Here is a 22,542-nt window from a genome sequence, read left to right as displayed (position 1 = left end):
GTAAAGGAAAACCGACTCTCTGTGAATTTGTGTTGGATTAAATCCCACTTCTGTCCTCTTTCAACACTTTTCCTTTATCCTTTAGAGGTGGATGAGTGCTCCCGACCTCAGAAAGGCGGCTGCGAGCAGCGTTGTGTGAACACGTTGGGCAGCTATAAGTGCGCCTGTGAGCCGGGATATGAGCTGGCGCCAGACAAGAAGTCCTGTGAAGGTGAGCTCTCTATGGAACACACTTGTGAGCTGTTGTCATGCACACAGCATGCGGTCTATTGTTGTTGTATAACTCCGACAATGAGGCGACCACCACAGTACCCCCTTTCACCATTGTATCCTTTTTACAGCGGCCTGCGGTGGTTTCCTGACCAAACTGAATGGGTCCATTAATAGCCCAGGATTCCCCAAGGAGTACCCACCCAACAAGAACTGTGTCTGGCAACTGGTGGCGCCCACCCAGTTTCGCATCTCTCTAAAGTTTTCCAATTTCGAGACAGAAGGCAATGATGTGAGTCCTCCCCAATGGTGGCCATACTATGTCCGCTTCTGAATGTATTCTTCGCTCTTTTGGGATGTTCTTCTTGTATTTCTCTTTTTGCCAGCTGGTATAGTACATCAGTTATTGTATCTTGTGTTTGTTTCACATTACAAAGCTTACGCGCATCACACATTGGTCTATTACACAACAATTCACGGTGGCGTAGTGGTTAGCTCTCTCGCCTTGCAGCGCTGGGTCCCAGGTTCGAATCCCAGCCAGGGCACTATCTGCAAAGAGTTTGTATGTTTTCTCTCCGTGTCTGCGTGGGTTTCCTCCGGGCACTCCGGTTTCCTCCCACATTCCAAAAACATACAGATAAGTTAATTGGCTCCCCCTAAAAATTGGCCCTAGACTACAGTACTTACACTACATAATATAGACATATGGCAATGGTATGGATTAGATTGTGAGCTCCTTTGAAGGACAGTTAGTGACAAGACAATATATATATATACACTGTACAGCGCTGCGTAATGTGTCGGCGCTATATAAAAAACCTTCCATGGATCCAGATGCTATGAGCAACTACAGACCTGTCTCCAACCTCCCCTTCTTAGGTAAAGTTATTGAAAAGGCTGTCTATCTGCAACTTGAAACCTGGCTGTCAGTAAACAACATCCTGGACCCTCTACAATCTGGCTTTAAGAAACACCACAGCTGTGAAACAGCCCTCATCCAAGTCTGCAACGATCTGCTCATGGCAAGGGACAGAGGGGAATGCTCCATCCTAATCCTGTTGGATCTCTCAGCGGCTTTTGATACAGTTGACCATGAAATCCTGCTTAACAGACTGCAGGAGTACTGTGGCATCAGTGGATCAGTCCTCCAGTGGTTCAGATCATTCCTGACTGACAGAACACAGAGAGTATCCCTAGGACCCATAATGTCCAAACCTGCACCTCTACAATTCGGAGTGCCACAAGGATCAATCCTATCCCCTCTGCTGTTTGCAATCTACATGTTGCCACTCGGCACACTTATCCAACGACATGGCCTGACGTACCACTGCTACGCCGATGACACACAGCTATACCTGTCCTTCAAACCTGGTGGAACAGACCCTACCCCAAAAATAAACTCTTGCTTAGCTGAGCTACAGGCATGGATGAATGATAACTGGTTGAAACTGAATGCTGACAAAACTGAGGTCCTGTTTGTCCAAAGCCAGTGCCCGCCATCAAAACAGCTCTATCCTAAAGCAACACCAATCAGGATTGGGAATTCAGACATAAACAGCTCCAACTTTGTGCGCAGCCTTGGCGTACTAATCGATGGGGAATTGAATTTCAGAAACCAAATTTCATCTGTAGTTAAATCCTCCTTCTTTCATCTGAAGAACATTGCAAAGATTAAACATCTGATTCCCCCAGAGGATCTTCCAACCCTAGTCCACGCCTTCATCACATCACGTCTGGACTACTGCAATGCCCTTTATGTTGGCCTCCCCAAAAAGGACCTGCGCCGCCTGCAATTAGCGCAGAATTCTGCTGCCAGATTGCTAACAAACCAGCCTCGCCACTGTCATATTACACCGATCCTTCGCTCACTGCACTGGCTACCAGTAGAATGGAGAATACTCTTCAAGATTGGACTGCTGACATTCAAATCCCTGCACAGTCTAGGCCCTGGATACATGAAGGACTTGCTGAAGCTGCACCACACCTCTCACAACCTCAGATCAGCAAGTTCTATAAACTTGGTCACTCCCAGAGTGCACCTCAAAAAATCTGGAGATAGAGCCTTCTGCCATGCTGCCCCTACTCTCTGGAACTCCCTACCACACCCAGTAAAGACAGCACCATCCCTAGAGCTATTCAAATCCAGACTGAAAAGCCACCTGTTTAGCCTGGCATTTCCAGATTTATAAAATTTCTTCCTCTGTACCACGATGGTCTGAGCCATGCTTATGCGCTTTGAGTCCCACGGGAGAAAAGCGCTTTACAAATGTTATTTGTTGTTGTTGTTGTTGTTGTATAAATACTTATTAATAATAATAATAAAAAATTTTAGATGTGTGTTCAAAACCTCAACATACTGTAATATGATCTATACCAGGCAAGACCAGAAAAAAAAACTGTCACGGAGTACATACTTTTGCTAGTAATCTAGTAATGGCATCATTTGGCGGGCTGTGTCCTATGTTTCCACCGAACCCCTAACCACCCCCATTTCCCCCACTTCATCCTTTTGTTCGTTATAAGTCCTGTTGCTATGCCCCGACTAGTATTAGTCAGTACCTTTTGAACTGGAAGTAATGGCCCTTTCTCATACAAAGTGTCTTCCTCATAGTCGCTATGAGTGAGCGCCAGACAGGAGAGCTGCTGGGAGCGTGGACAGCAATGTCAGTGTGACTATAGGGAGGCTACAGCAGTTCAAAGGTTCTGATTATTGCTAGTCAAGGCCAACTAAAAGGACTCCTAATGGATGACGGGGGAGGGACAGCCTGCCAAAGGATGCCATTACCAACAAAGGTTCCATTTAACTTTGTGGTTGGTTTGTTTTCTGTTTAAAGTGAACTCGAGGTGAGAGTGATATGGAGGCTGCAATATTTGTAGCATGCACTGTCCTATAGAGCGGGGAGGAGAGGGGGGAGAGGAGTTGGAGATCTCCAGCTACTGGGGAACACAATATTGATCAGCCCTTGCGCCCCCCCCCCCCCCCCCCTCTCCAAGGAAAAAAAATCCAGTGTGACTGATCAGTATTCCTTAGAAGTGGAAGACTGAAAGTCTGTAACACTGTGATGTCAATAACTGATTGGCTGATTTGTAAAAATAACAGTCCAGAGATAACAGTAAGAAAGAGCAGGCACTGCAGAGCTTGATGGTAAGCTGTAGTCCAGGATTTCTTCTTCTTAAAAAAAAACAAAAAACTGTACTAGCTGGGCAGGTTTCCAGCAGCAGACTAGAAGCTGGCCAGCAGTCAGCAGAGTGCCTGTATGCAGATGTGCCTGTAGCCTGTAAGCACCGCTGGCAGCGCACAGGAGCCTCATACTGCCCTGCTGAGTCCATCAATTCCACATGTACCTAATCAATGCTATGTGGCCAGAAAACATGCTCTCTGTTGAGTTTCCTGCTGAACACACCGTGATATTCCGAACCTCTGAGAACCCAGGACCTTCCTCTGCCTCCCAAATATCTGAATGTTCCAAAAAAACCCTGATCTGTTTTCTCAACTGATTTTACAGCAACTTCTCTTCCCCATCACCGCCCTTCATCTCACATTCTGTATTCTGCCTCATCTTTCTCCCCCTCCGGACAGGTTTGTAAATATGATTACGTGGAAGTTCGCAGTGGCTTGACATCCGATTCCAAACTGCTGGGAACGTTTTGTGGCACGGAGCTCCCCCCAGTGATCACTTCTCAGTATAACAACATGCGCATAGAGTTCAAATCTGACAACACCGTATCCAAGAAGGGGTTCCGGGCCATGTACTACTCAGGTGAGCCTCTTCTCAGCATGCGGCCCTCCCCTCTGTCTTCTCTGCCTAATTGCAGTGGGGAGGGGGGTAAGATTCATCGGGTGCACCAAGGTACACTTATTAAACAACTCCTGTATTGGCATGATGGCAATACCATCCCGATCTTAATCTGCATTGCTTGGTCATTTCTTAATTTTCCTCTTACTGACACGATAACCTTGCAGATGCATTGTGGCAACAAGCTATAGAGAATGGGCCTTATGTCTTACTTTTTGTTGGGGTACACCAGATCAGATTTCACATCTCTGTGCTCCATGCGAAGGGTGCGTATACACATCCAGTTTGGATTGGCCGATCTTACCACTTCCATGTCGTATGAGAGCCCTACACAACCTGTTCATAGTATTCAAAAAATGTTGGCCCTCCTACTACATGGGAGTGGTAAAATTAACCTATCAAAATTGGATATGTGTACGCACCCTTGTAAGTGTGCAGGCTTCCATGAATTCAGGTTGAGGCAGTGTGATATTTACATACGGGGAGGCCTAAATTAAAAACTCACCAGTACTTATTCCAGACTGGAGTTAATAGAACAGGAAATTTATCAGCGACACTGTTGGTGTGGACGCTGTATTATCTGTTGTGATTTTGAGGAAAGGTGGCCACACATCTACCGATTTGCAGCCTGTTCAACTATCCGATTCAATAACTTTATTGAATCGGATGAAATTTAGTGCTTCAACATTTCCACATGATCAATTTCAGGGTGAAATTGTTCAAAAGCATCAATCTGACATGGTGGAAAATGTCGGTAGCATATGGTCGATCGGATGCACAATATCAAAATGACCAACCTACGTGACAGACCACTGGCTGCTGGTACAACCCCCCCAAAGAGTTACATGTCCCATCTAAACACCAAACCTAAACCACACACACACACACACACACACACACACACACACACACACACACCACCACCACCCTGTATCCATGCTCTGAAAATTCTCACCAGTCCTCCGCTGTCACCCTCATGTTTGCCATTACCGCAAGTGTCTGTACCACGCATGTGTGGGACGTCACACGTGCCATGTGGTACAGGACTTGTGGTAACGGTATATGTATATAAATGGCGGTACTGCATTAGCTAGGCCTATTTTTAACATTGAATCTCAAGCAATCAGAAAGCACTCTTATCCAGCATCAGCCGATCCCCGTTGGTACCAGGTAACGGAGACGCTACTGTATTCTTAAATGTCCATACAGATATTTGTGGCAATCTTCTACCCTGGGCTTAGCTGAGCTACATATACGGTCTTATGACGGGGGTAGGAGCTAGAAAAACAGGAAATCCCTCTACTGCACATAAACTCATTGTAGTTGACTGGATAAAAAAATCCCACCTGATTGATTGCTAGTCACATAAAATCTGAGGGGAGGTGATGGTCATGTCCAGGTGAGCTCTTGGAGAAGCATGTGATCAGTTTGATCAGGGGATAGATATACAGGCCCTGACTTACCTCAGGAGCCTATAGGCTTGGATGTCCTGGCACCCCAAACTTTGCCCACCATGAACCTACAAACTTTCACCAAACCACAAAAGTGTGCTGGCTGTCCCAGCTGTCACTTCTCGCTGACTTCTCTTGCCCGGCATAGGAAGCTACAGGTGCCCCTTAATACTGAGGGTATTTCTGTCTACCTAATACTAAGTAGCTAAAGGTGCCCCTAAGTATTAGGAAGCTAGAGGAACCTCAGTATTAAGTAGCTAGAGGTGCCCCTGACTGAAGAAATATCTTGTCAGTGGAATGCGGAGAGCAGGGTAAGTAATCTGTCGTTTATGCTCTCATCAGGACTCTGCATAGGGAAGGGAGTGAGCCACCTTTCCTTCATCAGGCACCTGTAGCCGCATGCCTACAGTGCCTTATGGTAAATCTAGCCCTGCAGGCTTTCACATTTTCCTTACGGGTCAAGTTTTATTTTTATAAGAAAATGTCTTGCTGCGTGTCACTGTTCATTTCTGTTTTTGTAAATGTTATTTCTGTATATATATTCTTTTTGCCCTGTTCCAGCTTTTGAAATAACATATTTATTTAATAAGTTAGCCTCCGATGTACTAAGAAGGGAATTTGCATTGCCTAGAGAGATTCTACATAGGGAAGGATGGAGGGGCTCTGGGAGGGAAGTGAGCCGCCTTTCCATCATCAGGCGCCCGTAGGCACGTGCCTACAGTGCCTTGTGGTAAATCCGGCCCTGTAGATATGCGCAAGTCTCTGATTTGCTAGTCCTGATCATGTGCTAAAGCAGGATCACATGTGAACCATTCACATGCTTCAGGAGTTCTCCTAGACATGACCATCACTAGAGCAGACGCTGGGTGTGGCCTGTTGAGACATCTGCCAGAGATATTGCTAACATGCATTCCAGCTGTCAAATGTCTGAATGGTGCTTAACCCAAAAGATTAGTCCTACAACTACCATTTTCTGGCCTGTTCAGTTCAGTCACTTTAATGACTCAAGTTCTGTGCAGACCTAACCTAAATGTATTTGTTGTGCTACTTTTCGGCTACTGTGACAGCCTGCACTTCTGGAAGTCCACAGGGCTAGAAATCTGATCTACAAGACATAGGAATTTATGCAGGCATGGCAGCAGGAGTGAGAAGTAACAATTGTGCACATGTCTGTGTCTCCACCTCTCTCTTCACACTACAAATAGCCAGACCAGTTCAGAACTTATAAGGCAGCCATTCATCTAGTGATTTCGCTTCAATCAACAAAGCGATCGACAATTCGACAATCCATTTCAGTGTGGTTGATCGAAAGTGGCCCACACACTGCAAGGGGTATCGTAAGCGATTCACCTTCACTAATCGTTGTAACCAATGTTGTGCCTCCATGAAAAAATGGATTCTGTGTTGATTGAATGATATGTGAATAGTAGCCAATTCTTTTGCGATCAACTGATATCCTCCATCCAGCTCGATCGACTAAGTTGGACGTTTCGACAGGTTACCGGACACTTTTTCTTGATTTGGGCATACTAGAATACACTGTATTCTCTCTCGATTCGATAAAATGATCAAATCGAATGGTCGATCGTGCAGCCAAATCGCCAGATGTATGGCCACCCCTCCTTGTATTGCAGTATTCAGATTATTTCTGTGATTTCTGCACAGATTTGCTAGATTTTAGAATTGCACACCAAAGTTTGTGTCTAGTTCCTCCGAGACTCTGACCTGAGCACAAGGTTGTTGCTTGTAACAAAATAACTTTACTACATGGACTAGAATAACGGCATTTGGAAATCTGTTGTTCGGAGCCATAATAACACTTTTTTTCTTCATATTGACTCTTGTAAATGATGTCCAATATATTTGAGATGAATGGAATCTCCTCTAACCAGAAGCTGCTGAGGTGTCGGTAATTTAGGAGCCACAAGGGATTTGATGGGGTCAGAGTTAAAACAACCAATGCTGGGTTTACTGCTGCGATGAAAGGGCAGTAAAGCTGTAAGGGAATGATGAATTTGGCTTGTGACTCAGCCCATTCCTATCCCTTGTGAGCTTGCATGCAGTGCTTGGCATTTAAACTGCATGGTGTGATCTCCTTGCACGATTCTGCCTCAGCTTCTGGCTCCCAGCTTTGCATCATGGATCAGAAACGAGGAAAGTGTTGCGCTCCCCTCCCCTGTTTCCCTGCTCACTCCTTTCTTTGTGTGTTCCCGTCCCTCTCTGTCCCTTCTTGTCTATCTCTCCTCTCCTGATCTCTTTCCGTTCATTTATCATCTCCTCTTGGCCTTTCTGTGTTTCTTCCTTCCTTTCACTTCCTCTCTCTATATCTCTCCTCTCTCTTTCCTCCTCATTTCTTTGCTCCCTCTTTGTGTTCTCCTCTCCCCTTTCCCCCACCCTGTCTCATTACAGAAATGAAGAACAAACAGAAGTTATTACAGCTGCAAAAAATGAACCAGCAGCCTCACCAGCCGAAAAAGGCTTTGCCCCGGAACCGTACCCGAATGAGAACAAGGACGTCGAAAAAGACTCGCCCCTCTTAATGAAAGCCCACCCCCACCGACTTTTACCCCATAACTCATTTTCCCACTTCCTTAACCCCGTCCCGATTCCCCCATCCTGTCTAACGCTGTCTTATCCGTCCAGTGCCCGTGTCCCACAATGCATTTCTCCCCAGCGGAACTGGGAATAACGCTCCTCACTGCTCTCTTCTGACATTTGGAATTGGTGGGGGAATTGCCTTGGCAGACAACTGTTAAACCTTGATCATTTTTATTATTATTTTAGTAAATAAATATCTATTTTTATTGTTTTTTTTAATGAGGTGTATCAGTCCATTAGTGCTTGTGGGATATGGGGAATTGTGGTCATCCACTTCACTGAGAGATCTGTCCATTCTCGATGCCTGAACAATACTTTTTTTTTTCCACCAGTGTTTTATGCCAGCTCATGCACAATGAATGGATTTGTACTTTTTTATTGTAGGGAAAGAGAAACCTCCCCCAAAAGGTTAGTCCTTGGTCCTCCCAAATTCACGTGTGACGGGTGTCTGAATGGTAGTGGGTTCACAAGGCTCTTATATCTGGAGGTTCCTTTGGTGGTCTCTTCTTGCTAAAGTCACCATTTCTGATGCTGGTTCTGCCAAAGGGCAAAATGTTGTATTTTGGTGGAAATAATCCCTTAAAGCAGTGTTCCCCAAACCTGTCCTCAAGGCTCACAAACATTGCATGTTTTGTGGAAAACCACAGAGTTAGCTTATTAGCTCTGCTGAGACACTAATTACTTCACCTGTGCATGTTTGTGGTTTTCTGCAAAAGATGTACTGTTGGTGGACCTTGAGGATGGGTTTGGGGAACTTTGCCTTAAAGGACACCTGACTTAAGGTAAAGCTACATAAGGTAGGCACGGTGTAAGGTTCATGCTGAATCCACATACCTCCAAGCACATCCATTTTTCTCTTCGCTCTCCACAGTCCCTGTAACTACCCCTTGAAAAATATGATTTTTGGTTAGTCATTTTCACACAGGAAGAGGCAGGCTTGCAACAATGGCCCACCTCCCATTCCTTCTTTTTTCCACGATAAGAGGGAACAATTCAACACGCCAGCCTCTTCCTGACTTAAAGGATAACTGAAGCGAGAGGGATATGGAGGCTGCCATATTTATTTTGTTGTAAACCATACTAGTTGCCTGGCTAATCTGCTGATCCTCTGCCTCTAATACTTTTAGCCATAGCACCTGAACAAGCATGCAGCAGATGAGTTGTTTCTGACCTTGTCAGATCTGACAAGATTAGCTGCTTGCTTGTTTCTAGTGTTATTCAGATACTGCTGCAGCAAAATAGACTAGCAGGGCTGCCACGCAATTGGCATTATTTAAAAAAAAATACAGTGGTTTGCAAAAGTATTCAGCCCTCTTGAAGTTTTCCACATTTTGTCACATTACTGCCACAAACATAATCAATTTTATTGGAATTCCACATGAAAGACCAATACAAAGTGGTGTACACGTGAGAAGTGGAACGTAAATCTTACATGATTCCAAACATTTTTACATATCAAGAACTGCAAAGTGGGGTGTGCGTAATTTATTCAGTCCCCTGAGTCAATACTTTGTAGAAACACCTTTTGCTGCAATTACAGCTGCCAGTCTTTTAGGGTATGTCTCTACCAGCTTTGCACATCTAGAGACCGAAATCCTTGCCCAATCTTCTTTGCAAAACAGCTCCAGCTCAGTCAGATTAGATGGACAGCGTTTGTGAACAGCAGTCTTCAGATTTTGCTACAGATTCTCGATTGGATTTAGATCTGGACTTTGACTGGGCCATTCTAACACATGGATATGTTTTGTTTTAAGGCAAGCCATTCCATTGTTGCCCTGGCATTATGTTTAGGGTCATTGTCCTGCTGGAAGGTGAACCTCCGCCTCAGTCTCAAGTCTTTTGCAGACTCCAAGAAGTTTTCTTCCAAGATTGGCCCTGTATTTGGCTCCACCCATCTTCCCATCAACCCTGACCAGCTTCCCTGTCTCTGCTGAAGAGAAGCACTCCTAGAGCATGATGCTGCCACCACCATATTTGACAGTGGGGATGGTGTGTTCTGAGTGATGTGCAGTGTTAGTTTTCTGCCACAGATAGCGTTTTGCATTTTGGCCAAAAAGTTCCATTTTGGTCTCATCTGACCAGAGCACCTTCTTCCACATGTTACTGTGTCCCCCACATGGCTTGTGTCAAACTGCAAACTGGACTTCTTATGCTTTTCTGTTAACAATGGCTTTCTTCTTGCCACTCTTCCATAAAGGCCAAATTTGTGCAGTGCACGACTAATAGTTGTCCTATGGACAGATTCCCCCACCTGAGCAGTAGATTTTTGCAGCTCGTCGAGTCACCATGGGCCTTTTGACTGCATTTCTGATCAGCGCTCTCCATGTTCGGCCTGTAAGTTTAGGTGGACGGCCTTTTCTTGGTAGGTTAACAGTTGTGCCATACTCCTTCCATTTCTGAATGATCGCTTGAACAGAGCTCCGTGGGATGTTCAAGGCTTTGGAAATCTTTTTGTAGCCTAAGCTTGCTTTAAATTTCTCAATAACTTTATCCCTGACCTGTCTGGTGTGGTATTTGGACTTCATGGTGTTGTTGCTCCCAATATTCTCTTAGACAACCTCTGAGGCCGTCACAGAGCAGCTGTATTTGTACTCACATTAGATTACACACAGGTGCACTCTATTTAGTCATTAGCACTCACCAGGCAATGTCTATGGGCAACTGACTGCACTCAGACCAAAGGGGGCTGAATAATTACACATACCCTACTTTGCAGTTATTGATTTGTAAAAAATGTTTGGAATCGTGTATGATTTTCGTTCCACTTCTCACATGTACACCACTTTGTATTGGTCTTTCACGTGGAATTCCAATAAAATTGATTCATGTTTGTGGCAGTAATATGACAAAATGTGGAAAACGGCAAGAGGGCCGAATACTTATGCAAACCACTGTAAATATGGCAGCCTCCATATACCTCTCACTTCAGGTGTCCTTTAAGTCAAAAGTAACATTTTTCAAGGAGTGATCACAGGGATGGCAGGGAACAATAAGAGGAGCACACAACACAGAGGTATGTGGATACATCATAGACCTACCTCTGTGCTTACCTTGGGCAGATCTGCCTCAGGTCAGGTGTCTTTTAAGTAAAATTAACACTCCGCTACTGACAGCTCAGACTTTAAGTGCATCTAAAAAATGTTCTAATTTTAAAAGTCCTGTGCTATGTAATTGCTTTGGTCATGTCACTGTGGAAATTAGGCTTCATAGGTGAAGGTTCATCACTGTTTGGGAGGTGCACTGTGGAAGTTTAAGTTGACGGTAAGAGAGATTGGTGAGGCACGTGCTCACTGGATGCCTCCTGTTATAGAACCCCTGGTTCCTCAAGCTGCTTGGTGCTCCCTCTGTCTCTCAGGTAATGGCACTGCTGGAAGGGGTGTGGTTGGGGTGGGGGGGTGCAATGAACAAGTCTGCCTCTTCAATCTTGTTCTTTTGTCTTCCCCATTCTTCACGGTGATCGCACCTTGTCCATGTGTTACAGATAAAGATGAGTGTTCTCGGGATAATGGGGGTTGTCAGCACGAGTGCACCAATACTCAGGGCAGCTATACCTGCCACTGCCGGAGTGGTTTCACCCTACACGAGAACAAGCATGACTGCAAAGAGGGTAATCTAACCTTACGTGTGTATCTGTGTGTGTGTTCTGTGTTCTGTATTCTGTCCACCACGTGAACTTACGATTGTGCTTTCTTAAAGAAAACATGAACTTAAAAAAAAGTCCCCTGGGGGTTACTCACCTCGGTAGGGGGAAGCCTTAGGGTCCCAATGAGGCTTCCCCCATCCTTGTAGCTGCAGGCAATCCAGCGCTGTTTCCCCGAAGCGTCCCGTTATCCTCCCCTGACAAGCACTGATTTATTTACCATTCCTGGGATCCTGCGCAGGCGCAGTAGCGGCTCTTCCTTCAGGTAAAGCGGACATAGCCGAACCCGATCATATCTGCTCTACTGCGCAGGCGCAAAAGGGCTTACGCCTATGCAGTAAAGCCCTACGCAGTAGATCGGATCGATCGGGTTCGGCTATTTCCACCTTAACCCGAAGGGAGATCCGCTAGTACGCCTGCGCTGGTTCTCAGGAGGTAAATATTTACATTGCTGCACTTCGGGGGGCTGTAGCTGGACAATGGAGGGACAGAGAAGAACAGGGGAAGCCTTGTTAGGATCCAGAGGCTTCGCCCTCACCAGGTAAGTACACCCCAGGGGACGTTTTTGTTTTTTTTTTGTTTTAATTACAGGTTTTCTTTAATGTGTGCGTAATAGAAAAGAGACCAATAAGACGTCTACTATAATAAACCTATGATTTTCCAATGATTGTCTTCTGAATGCCAACCACAATGAGGGCTCTTCTACAGTACATGCGATTCCGACTGTGATGCAATTTTACACGCAAGTCCGTTTTTTGTTTTTTTTTATTGTGATTGAGGCTTCTTTTCGAGCTCTTTTTCACTAAAACTCCAATTGTGCTGCGATCATGTTTCAAACTAATTTCCAATAATGCAACTGCGATTGAGCTACGCTACTCAGTGTAGGGGCTCAATCGCATCCAAAACTTGCCAGGACGAGGATTGCGTTCGGGACAAAATCGCAACACAGTTGAATTGCACTAATGGAAACGGCCGCTGACATTTCCAATAGCTTTACTGTACTCTGTATTTTGCGATCCGTTGGTGATCGGGATCAGATTGCAAAATGCAGGGCAGTGGGAAAGGGCCCTTACACTGCAAATTGCAATTCCAGTTTGTGTTTTTTCACTGGATGCTAGTGACCCAAGAAGAAAAACGCTGAAAAAAGCAGCATGCAGGACTTTTAATTGCATCAACAATCAGTATCACATGTAAAATCACATTAAAATCAGAATCGCATGTAGTGTGAAAGACCCCTGAGGCAGCTTGGTGTGTTTTAGCTGCTCAGTTTCCTGAACATCTATAGATTATATGATGTACTGCTTTATAAAGCCCAATCTACACGATACGATTCTTTGTGCAATTCCATTAGGATTCTATTTACGATCCGATTAAATCCGACATGTCCGGGATTCGATTCATTTGGATTTGCCATTGCAAAACAATGGCAAATCGAATTGAATCAAATTGAATCACGATCGGACATGTCTGATTTAATCGGATCGTAAATAGAATCGTAATCGAATCGCACAAAGAATCGTATTGTGTAGAACACCTCCCTTCCCTCTCCTTATAAGGATTTTATTTCTATAATATTAATGTAGTGCTGACCTTTTCTCCAGTGTGTATATATAGTCCTGTCACTAACTGTCCCTCAGGAGCTCACAATCTATTCCTTTCCATAGTTGTAATATTTAGAGGATCCAGTGCACTCACACAAACACTGGCAAAAAGGTAAAAGCTCCATGCAGATAATGTCCTAGCCCATATTTTAACCGGGGACCCATCGCTGCAAGGCAAGAAGACCTCTGTCACTGTGCTGCTCCCAATTGTTAATTAAGGACCTCTAGTGAGCCCCTCTGGCCAAAGGGCCCTGGTGTGGTCACAACCTCTGCATCCCTATTGCTACATCACTGCTCGTGGTTCTGGGTCAACATTCAGCTATAAGGGTATTCTCAAAATGCGGATGACCGTTCTATAGAAGCCAGTTCCCAGAGTTCTACCTCAGCTGCACTTTAGGTCCTGCTTACACATAACCAGGGATAACTCTATCTGCCTCATTTCAGCTGGCTGTAACCACAAAGTGACTGCTAGCAACCAGAACATCACCAGCCCCAACTGGCCAGATCCATACCCGAGCAAGAAGGAGTGCACGTGGCAAGTGACGGCCACCGCAGGCCACAGAGTGAAACTGGTAAGCTGCTGCCGTCCGCTCTAAGCTGATCAAATGTACCACCAAGTTTTTATGATTTTGTAAAAATATACATTGTAATACTGTCCAGATGGCTGTGCACATATGGTGTCCCTCTGTTCTCAGATAATCATTTTACTTCGGTGTTAAATCACTCGATCTGGCTCCCACGAAGATAGAAATATTGCTAGAACATTACCGAGTTCAAAGAAAGACTGACTGTTCCTTTCATACTCTTATTCATATTGAGCTTATTTACAAAGGCACTGTGCAAAGAAATCCATTATGAAGAAATACAATATGTGTTTTACTGATCTGACTGTAAGAAACTGCTATCTCCATGGTTGCTATGCAACCCTTTTTACATAATCCTTGTCTTTTTTTTTTTTTTGCTCAGCTGTATTAAAGGATACCCAAGGTGACATGATGAGATAGACACCTGTATGTACAGTGCTTAGTACACAAATAACTATGCTGTGTTTTTTTTTTCTCTGCCTGAAAGAGTTAAACATTAGGTATGTAAGTGGCAGTTCCTGTCTGAGTCAGGACTTGGTCCGACTACAGTGTGACCCTCACTGATCAAAAATGACAACTATAAAACACTTTCCTAGCAGAGAATGGCTCTGAGAGCAGGAAAGAGATAAGGATCAATAGTTCATAGATTTTAGCTCTGGCATACTTTGATGAATGGTTCATTGAGCAAAAATAATAAACCGGTAAACATTTAAAAAAGTGATTTAAATATAAAATAAAACTGTGGAATATCTTAAAAAGTCATTTTTAGGAGAATAGATGCAATTGTTTTTCATTCGTTTATTTTCACCTTGGGTATCCTTTAAGGAAGCTTGTCAATTCCACACTAGGTGGCTTAAAGAGTCACTGAAGCGAAAAAAAAATATGATATAATGAATTGGTTGTGTACTCTGAATAATTACTGGAAGTTTAGCAGCAAAGAAAATATTCTCATATTTTTATTTTCAGGTATATAGTGTTTTTTCTAACATTGCATCATTCTATAATATGTCCAGATTACACAACACTCAGCATTCAAAATGATTCTTTCAGAGCAGTCTGTGAACTAATGACCTCTCCTCTGGCAGAGAAAAAGTAAATAGTTCAATAACACTTGAGATAATAAAAGTCAGATAACAGCCCTCTCCACGACTTTGAAAGTCGCAGAGCTTAATTGCTTTTTTGCATAGAAATAACAACTGGAGTTTAACTCTTCCTGTACTGGAAACAATTAGACTGATGTATCGACCATGCATCACTTGACGTGTGGCCAGATTGACCATTAAATAGATTAGAATGTGATCAGAAAGGAGGGATCTATTCCCTGGCCATACAAATTGTCCTGCTGCAATCTGCCGGGCCGCAACTCAAGTGTAAAGACTCCTGGCCTCCTCCAGTGTTCAGTGTTACCGCGAGCACCCATATCACGTGACTCACTGTGTGTAGTGACATCACAAAACATGCCAGTGTCACACGGAACAGGCGCTCACAGTGGCGACGGACACCTTTTAAGGGACAACTGTAGTGAAATATGGAGGCTGCCATTTATTTCCTTTTAAACAATATCCGTTGCCTGGCAGCCCTGCTGATCTATTTGGCTCCAGTACTGTCTATACAACACCAGTAACAAGCATGTGGCTAATCATGTCAGATCTGACAAAAATGTTAGAAACACCTGATCTGCTGCATGCTTGTTCAGGATCTATGTCTAAAAGTATTAGAGGCAGAGGATCAGCAGAACAGCCAGGCAACTGCTATTGCTTAAAAGGAAATATGGCAGCCTCCATATCTCTCTCACTTCAGTTATCCTTTAACACTGCTCACAGGCACAGGGGGACACTGACCAGGGTACGTCGGGCATCACGATGTAGAACACGGTTGCCAACGCCACACCCGATCAGGCCCTTGCAACCAAGATTTGTCTGCCATTCTAAATCTATCCATTTTACCAGTTTTGGGCAGAAATCAATCAAAAGATAATTTGGATGGCCATGTTGCAGCACCGATTCTCTTGAAGCAATAATATTGAATCGAAAGGTTGATTGGACTGCAATATCAAGTAATGTATGGTCACCCTTAAGCTTCTGGTAGACATCTATTGAAGACTTTGAAAACGGGTGATTAACCACCCCTGAAGAAGGGCTCTGCCCATAACATGTAATGCCCATAACATGTAATGCAATAAAATTGAACGCAAGTTTAAGCCAGTGGCGTGTCTCCTTCTAATTGCTATATTACACAGTGTGGTGTATCAGGAGTGGTGTGCCTGCTTGGAGGATAGGCACCAGCTACAGCTCTCCATCATAGGATCAAGCTGCTCCGTGATCTAGAGAAATCTTGCTTGCTGATTAACCAGTTCCCTTAGTTTTTTGGGATGATCTCACACACCGAATGTTTTAGCAGGTTTCAATGGAATTCTCACTGCCACTCTTTAAAAAAGGCTAATCTAATTTACATAGTTACATAGTTATTTAGGTTGAAAAAAGACATACGTCCATCTAGTTCATACATGTCAAACTCTGTCCCGTGGGCCACATTTGGCCCTCAGGGCCATTAAATTTGGCCCTCAAGTGGTTTCCTCACTTTGCATTATGTTTGGCCCACTCTAGACCACCAGGGATGCTATATTGGAGGTGAAGCCCTAGAACACCAGGGAAGCCATATGGGGGAGTTACAGGGAAAGCACTGAGCACTAGGGAACTGTATAGGGGAGGGATGACCACTAGACACCAGAGAATTGTATAAGGGAGGAAGGTGGCCAGTAGACATTGAGGTTGGCCCGCGACTAGATCCGAGTGTACAAATTTGGCCCACTTTGTATTTGAGTTCTACACCCCTGATCTAGTTCAACCAGAAAACATAAAATTGACAACGTGTTTCTTGGGTGCTTGCCTGCTTCCTCAGGTCAGTGAAAACAAGCGTTCATACTTGTTACAGAGCCATAGCGGTTAAGGCACCTGTTACATACTTACATAGTTATTTGGGTTGAAAAAAGACATACGTCCATCGAGTTCAACCAGAGAACGAAGTAAAACACCAGCCTGCTCCCTCACATATCCCTGTTGACCCAGAGGAAGGCGAAAAACCCTTACAAGGCATGGTCCAATTAGCCCCAAAATGGAAAAGATGCCTTCCCGACTTCAGATGGAAATCAGATAAAATCCCTGGATCAACACCACTGGGCATTACCTAGTAATTATAGCCATGGATGTCTTTCAACGCAAAGAAAGCATCTAAGCCTCCTTTAAATGCAGATATAGTTTGCCATAACGACTTCCTGTGGCAATGCATTCCACATCTTAATCACTCTTACTGTAAAGAACCCTTTCCTAAATAAATGGCTAAAACGTTTTTCCTCCATGCGCAGATCATGTCCTCTAGTCCTTTGTGAATTTAAATTGTCCTATCCGACTGATTTTCGTGTTAGATGAAGTGTTCTGTTTCCTGCTCTCCTGATATTGGTACGTTTTCACTCATTCAGGTGGTGAAGGAGGTGGATCTGGAGTCCCATCAGGAATGTATGTACGATCATGTTGAGGTTTATTCAGGCGCCGATGCTCAGTCTCCTGTCCTGATGCGCTTCTGTGGCAGTAAAGTTCCGGAACCCATCATTGCCCCGGGAAGAAGCATGTTCCTGAAATTTGTCTCTGACAATTCAGTACAGAAAAGGGGCTTCCTTGCGGAGTTGGCAACAGGTAAGGACCACAGAAGGTGCTACATAACATCACTATGATTTGCTGCCCTATTTCTCTGTATTTGGTATTCAGTAGGGATGGTCAATGAGATGCAAATTCAAACAGCTTGTAAAATGAACCAATAAAATCCTGCTGAGGTAAAATTGGATTGGTCCATTTTCAAGCTGCATAAATTTGCTTACAGAATTTTCATGCATAAACTTGAAATTATTTGCATCTCATTGACCATCCCTAGTCTTCAGATTAGGTGTTGATGGTCCTTCAGATGTAAATGGAAGCTTTATCTTTTGTTGAAGGGTTTTGATAGTTTTTGGGATACGGTTTGGGTTGTGACAGTCAAGTGTGAGCTGCAATTTATGATTAACCATGCGGTTTACCAGTCATTGCACAAGCCATTCATTATACATGCCAATACTGGCCAAGGGTCATTGTTAATAATTGGAGGATCAAGCTAAGGTCATATGCTGGCATGTACCACAGTGACAAGCTTTGTGAAGAAGTGCCATCACATTAAAGAGGACTTGTTATGACTCGTAGCAGAACATAAAATGCATCTCTCGGTCATCGAATCTGATTAGAGAGAGATCTGTTGGCTGCCCATACACTGCAGGTTGATTCCTGATTCATTTCAGCATCAAATCTCTTGGGAATCGGCCAAGTCCAACGCGTAGCCACTGCACCCCTAGTGTGCATTAACCAGCTGAGCGGTCTGGACGAGCTCAGCTCATCCAACACCGCCAGCGGCTGCCGCTCAGGCCCTGCTGGGCCGATTTTAATGAAATAAAAAGCAGCACACGCAGCCGGCACTTTGCCAGCCGCGTGTGCTGCCTGATCGCCGGCGCTATGCGGCGATTCGCCGCGAGCAGCGGCGAAAGAGGGTCCCCCCAGCCGCCTGAGCCCAGCGTAGCCGGAACAAAAAGTTCCGGCCAGCGCTAAGGGCTGGATCGGAGGCGGCTGACGTCAGGACGTCGGCTGACGTCGATGACGTCACTCCGCTCGTCGCTATGGCGACGATATAAGCAAAACAAGGAAGGCCGCTCATTGCGGCCTTCCTTGTTTATTCTGGGCGCCGGAGGCGATCGGAAGATCGCCTCCGGAGCGCCCTCTAGTGGGCTTTCATGCAGCCAACTTTCAGTACCCTCCCGCAGCCACCCTGGCGATTTAATCAGAACGCCAGGGTGGTTAATATGTTACCTGTCCTGTGTCGCCCACGCACGGTACCAATCTGTCTTCGTAATCCACTGCAGGTTATTGTATCGGATTCACTACAAAAAAAAAGTTTGCTGCCAGATGTTGATGACGCTGGTTTCATGTGAACACTGATACAGAAATGGATAGATATATAGGAAGTGTTTCCGATGCTGAAACCAGGATAATTGGTGTAAAAGTGGGTTTCCTGAATAATCTATATTTTACTCAATGTCACTACGGTGCTTCTTTGAGCAGCTTTTGTTCTTTAGAGTTGGCTGTCTAAATGCTTCCTCCTTCATTGGTGCCGATCATGTAGCACTTGACCTCTGTCTTCAGCTAAGGTGGTCGGCAACAGTCTGAAGTTAGTAGGAAGCCACTGTATTGTATGTTTTTGTTGTGCTGAAGAAAGGTTAGACGTAACCCTGGATGCTGTGCAGCACTAGAGCAGAGACCAATTACCAGAACACACTGGGATACCCCTATATGTGGACAATAGTAAGACATGAGGGGTTTGCATTCTTATTGCTTCCATGAAGAAAATGCCTTTTCATATATTTTTCCAACAGGATGCACTTTCGATTCACACTTGCTGGGCACCTTTTGATGTCAGTTTTCATGATTATCTTGAGATGCCAGAGATAGCAGTCAGCTGATTACTCAGTGACTACAGGGCTCCTCATAAAGATGCTTCCCTTCTTTGACTTCTAATAACAGAGGTTATTACATAAGACCTCTGGGAAACTAAAGCACAGAAGAAAAGTGATGGGAACCAGCGATGGTAGATGGATTCCCGTGACCCTTGTGGTGAAAATATCCCTTTGGGATTTCCTTCAAGTCCTCCTTCAGCTTGTTAATAGTGCTCTGGCCTGCAAGTCAGAAGGCCACCAAGAGAATGGTGAGCAACTGACTCTGAGAGGAAATGGTCGCCGTGGGAGGGAGCTCTGCCATTTCATCACTCAGTCAGGAGAACTCTGACAGATACTCCAACTTGAGTAACCAAGCAGCTCGAGATGACCCAGAACCACTAGGAAAGTATAGGGGACTTAAAAAGGCCAAAAAGCCGACTACCAAGCCACCATCTTTATTTTCCTTTGTGTGCAGCCTAAGCATAAGAAGCAGAATAGCTCTTTTTTTACTTTTTTGCTAATTCCCTGGCTGGAAAGCTGGTCCATAGCCTACAGTTTTTTCATAATTCCTTGTACTGGAAACCATATGCTTCTCAGGCATTCCTGATCTGTGTATTCTCTTCAGTTCAGTGACTCTGCATATTACAGTCGAGCAGGGTTGCCCATTGAGTAGATTGTGACAATGCCGGACGATGAGTATGATGTCAGGTAACTGGTATAGTTTAAAAAGGAAATAAAAATGGCAGCCTCCATAGTATTCTCGCTTCAGTTGTCCTTTAAATGGTACTTCATTCAGTGCTCAGATGAGGACTGGTCGTGGGGACAGTAGTTGTAAAATATTTCACACGTTAGGAAAGATTTGCATTTGTACAAGGCTTAATAAATTGGGAGCAAGTGGATTACCAGGACATGGATTTAAAATCGCCCCGGCCAAATTTAGTGGAGGGGTGAAGCCAAAAGACAGCGTACCTTGCTCCTTCTGAAAGACCGTTAATGCTATTCCCCTTCCGAGTTGTGACAACCTGAGGGGGATGGTGGGGGTGGTAGGGGGACACATATAATTCACGCATTGGCCAAACTACCTAGTTTCTTTTCTAATTTGAGCACCGGCTCCCAACTTAGTCACTGGGCTCCGCTGTAGCTGTAATTCAGGTTGCAGCCTATGGTGGCGCCCAAATCCTTGCCAAAATTAGCGGGCTTGTTACCAGGTTCTACAGGTGAACGTGCTCCTGCAACAAGGAGAAAAGTTAGCAGAGAATTCAAAAATCTGGACGGATGGGCAGGTGTTTAAGGATGCAATAGTTTGCCTCCTATCTCTAGCTACATAACGGTATGTGGATTTTATTTATTCATTTATTTATTTATTGTGGTTTAGGCATAGCAAAATAACATATCTAACTTAAAGGGATACTGTAGGGGGGGTCGGGGGAAAATGAGCTGAACTTACCCGGGGCTTCTAATGGTCCCCCGCAGACATCCTGTGCCCGCGCAGCAGCTCACCGATGCTCCGGCCCCGCCTCCGGTTCACTTCTGGAATTTCTGACTTTAAAGTCAGAAAACCACTGCGCCTGCGTTGCCGTGTCCTCGATCCCGCTGATGTCATCAAGAGCGCACAGCGCAGTCCCAGTATGGTCTGTGTCTGCGCAGTACACTCCTGGTGACATCAGCGGGAGCGAGGATACGGCAACGCAGGCGCAGTGGTTTTCTGACTTTAAAGTCAGAAATTCCAGAAGTGAACCGGAGGCGGGGCCGGAGCATTGGGGAGTGGCTGCGCCAACACAGGATGTCTGCGGGGGACAATTAGAAGCCCCGGGTAAGTTCAGCTCATTTTCCCCCGACCCCCCTACAGTATCCCTTTAAGTTTATAGAAGAGAGCCTTTCTAACTAATGAAAAGTTCAACATTGTGAATGGAATGTTCTAACCTTTTCGCTTAATCCCCTGGTGGCATCAGCACAGTGACCCTTAAAGTTCAGCATTTTACAAAATGTTCTGCAAAACGTGGTCATGTTATACGTGCCAAATATATTGCAAAAAGATTTGATTTGATGTTTGTGTCTTGTAGAGTGTGGAGGGACGCTGCAGGCAGAAGTGCGCACCAAGGACCTGTATTCCCATGCCAAGTTTGGAGACGACATACACCCGTCAGCCACAGAGTGTGTGTGGCATATAGTATCAGAAGGACAATATGGGGTGGAGCTGGTATTCCAAAGCTTTGAGCTGGAGGAGGAGCAAGACTGTGGATATGATTACATAGAGCTTTATGATGGACCAACTGAAGCAGCCCCCAGGATGGGGCGATACTGTGGGTCAGGGGTAGGTATGCTTCCAAACACTGTAATAAATAATGCTAACATTTTTATAGAGCTTTTCTCCTGTTGGACTCAAAGCGATTGAGAGCTGCAGCCACTAAGCGCACGCTCAATAGGCCACCCTGCATTGTTAGGAAGTCTTGCCCAAGGACTCCTTACTGAATAGGTACTGAATTGAAACAGCCAAGGTTTGAACCCTGGTCTCCTGTGTCGGAGGCGGAGCCGCTAACAAGTACTCTCTCCAACCACTAATTATGCAGTGTATCCACCAGTCTGTGTGTTCTGTGATGTGGTGATCTCCTCCCATCATTTCTGGGCAGCACGTTTCATTTTTTGTGGAGAAATCTTTCGTAGCAGCGATATTTACACACTTATATATGCCATGTAGTTCAATTGAGTTTTTATGTATTGTCATGCTGTGTCTCAGGATAGCCTTACACAGCTGAGTGTGGTGACTGGGTGAGGGTCAGGTGGTGGAGAAGGTGGTGTGTTACTAGCTGGTTATTGCAGATGTGACTCACAACTGTGCATCAGGTAGTGATCCTTCCTTGATATTGTAGGAAAGCGTACACCTTGATAAAGAGATCCAAAGAACATGTAAAAAAGGAGAGGGAAGCCTCTGGATCCCTCAGAGGCTTCCCACACTATCCACTGGTCCTCCACAGCTGCCTGGGCCCTCCTTAACCATTTTGGTTCCAGCGGTTTCTGGACCCTTAACCCTCGTGCCGTTCCAATTATTGTGACAAGGGGGCAGCACGGCACTTTTTTTTTTCTTTTTTTTTTTTTAAATCCTGTAGCTAGCCTAGCGCATCGCCCCACCCCCCACTCCGATCGCCTACGGT

General features: G+C 44.9%; 1 protein-coding gene across 1 annotated transcript in view; it reads left to right on the top strand.

The window, feature by feature from the left end:
• Positions 1-22,542, top strand: part of BMP1 (bone morphogenetic protein 1) — a 150,102-nt gene that overhangs the window by 118,609 nt on the left and 8,951 nt on the right. The window contains exons 13-19 of the mRNA XM_068274693.1: positions 86-211; positions 342-502; positions 3,791-3,971; positions 11,538-11,663; positions 13,742-13,869; positions 17,360-17,573; positions 21,454-21,704. Coding sequence (XP_068130794.1) covers positions 86-211; positions 342-502; positions 3,791-3,971; positions 11,538-11,663; positions 13,742-13,869; positions 17,360-17,573; positions 21,454-21,704 — 1,187 coding nt within the window. The remainder of the gene's footprint in view (positions 1-85; positions 212-341; positions 503-3,790; positions 3,972-11,537; positions 11,664-13,741; positions 13,870-17,359; positions 17,574-21,453; positions 21,705-22,542) is intronic.

This window comes from Hyperolius riggenbachi, chromosome 3, assembly GCF_040937935.1.
Source record: "Hyperolius riggenbachi isolate aHypRig1 chromosome 3, aHypRig1.pri, whole genome shotgun sequence".
Lineage (NCBI taxonomy): Eukaryota > Metazoa > Chordata > Amphibia > Anura > Hyperoliidae > Hyperolius > Hyperolius riggenbachi.
This window is presented reverse-complemented; position numbering and strand designations above follow the sequence as displayed.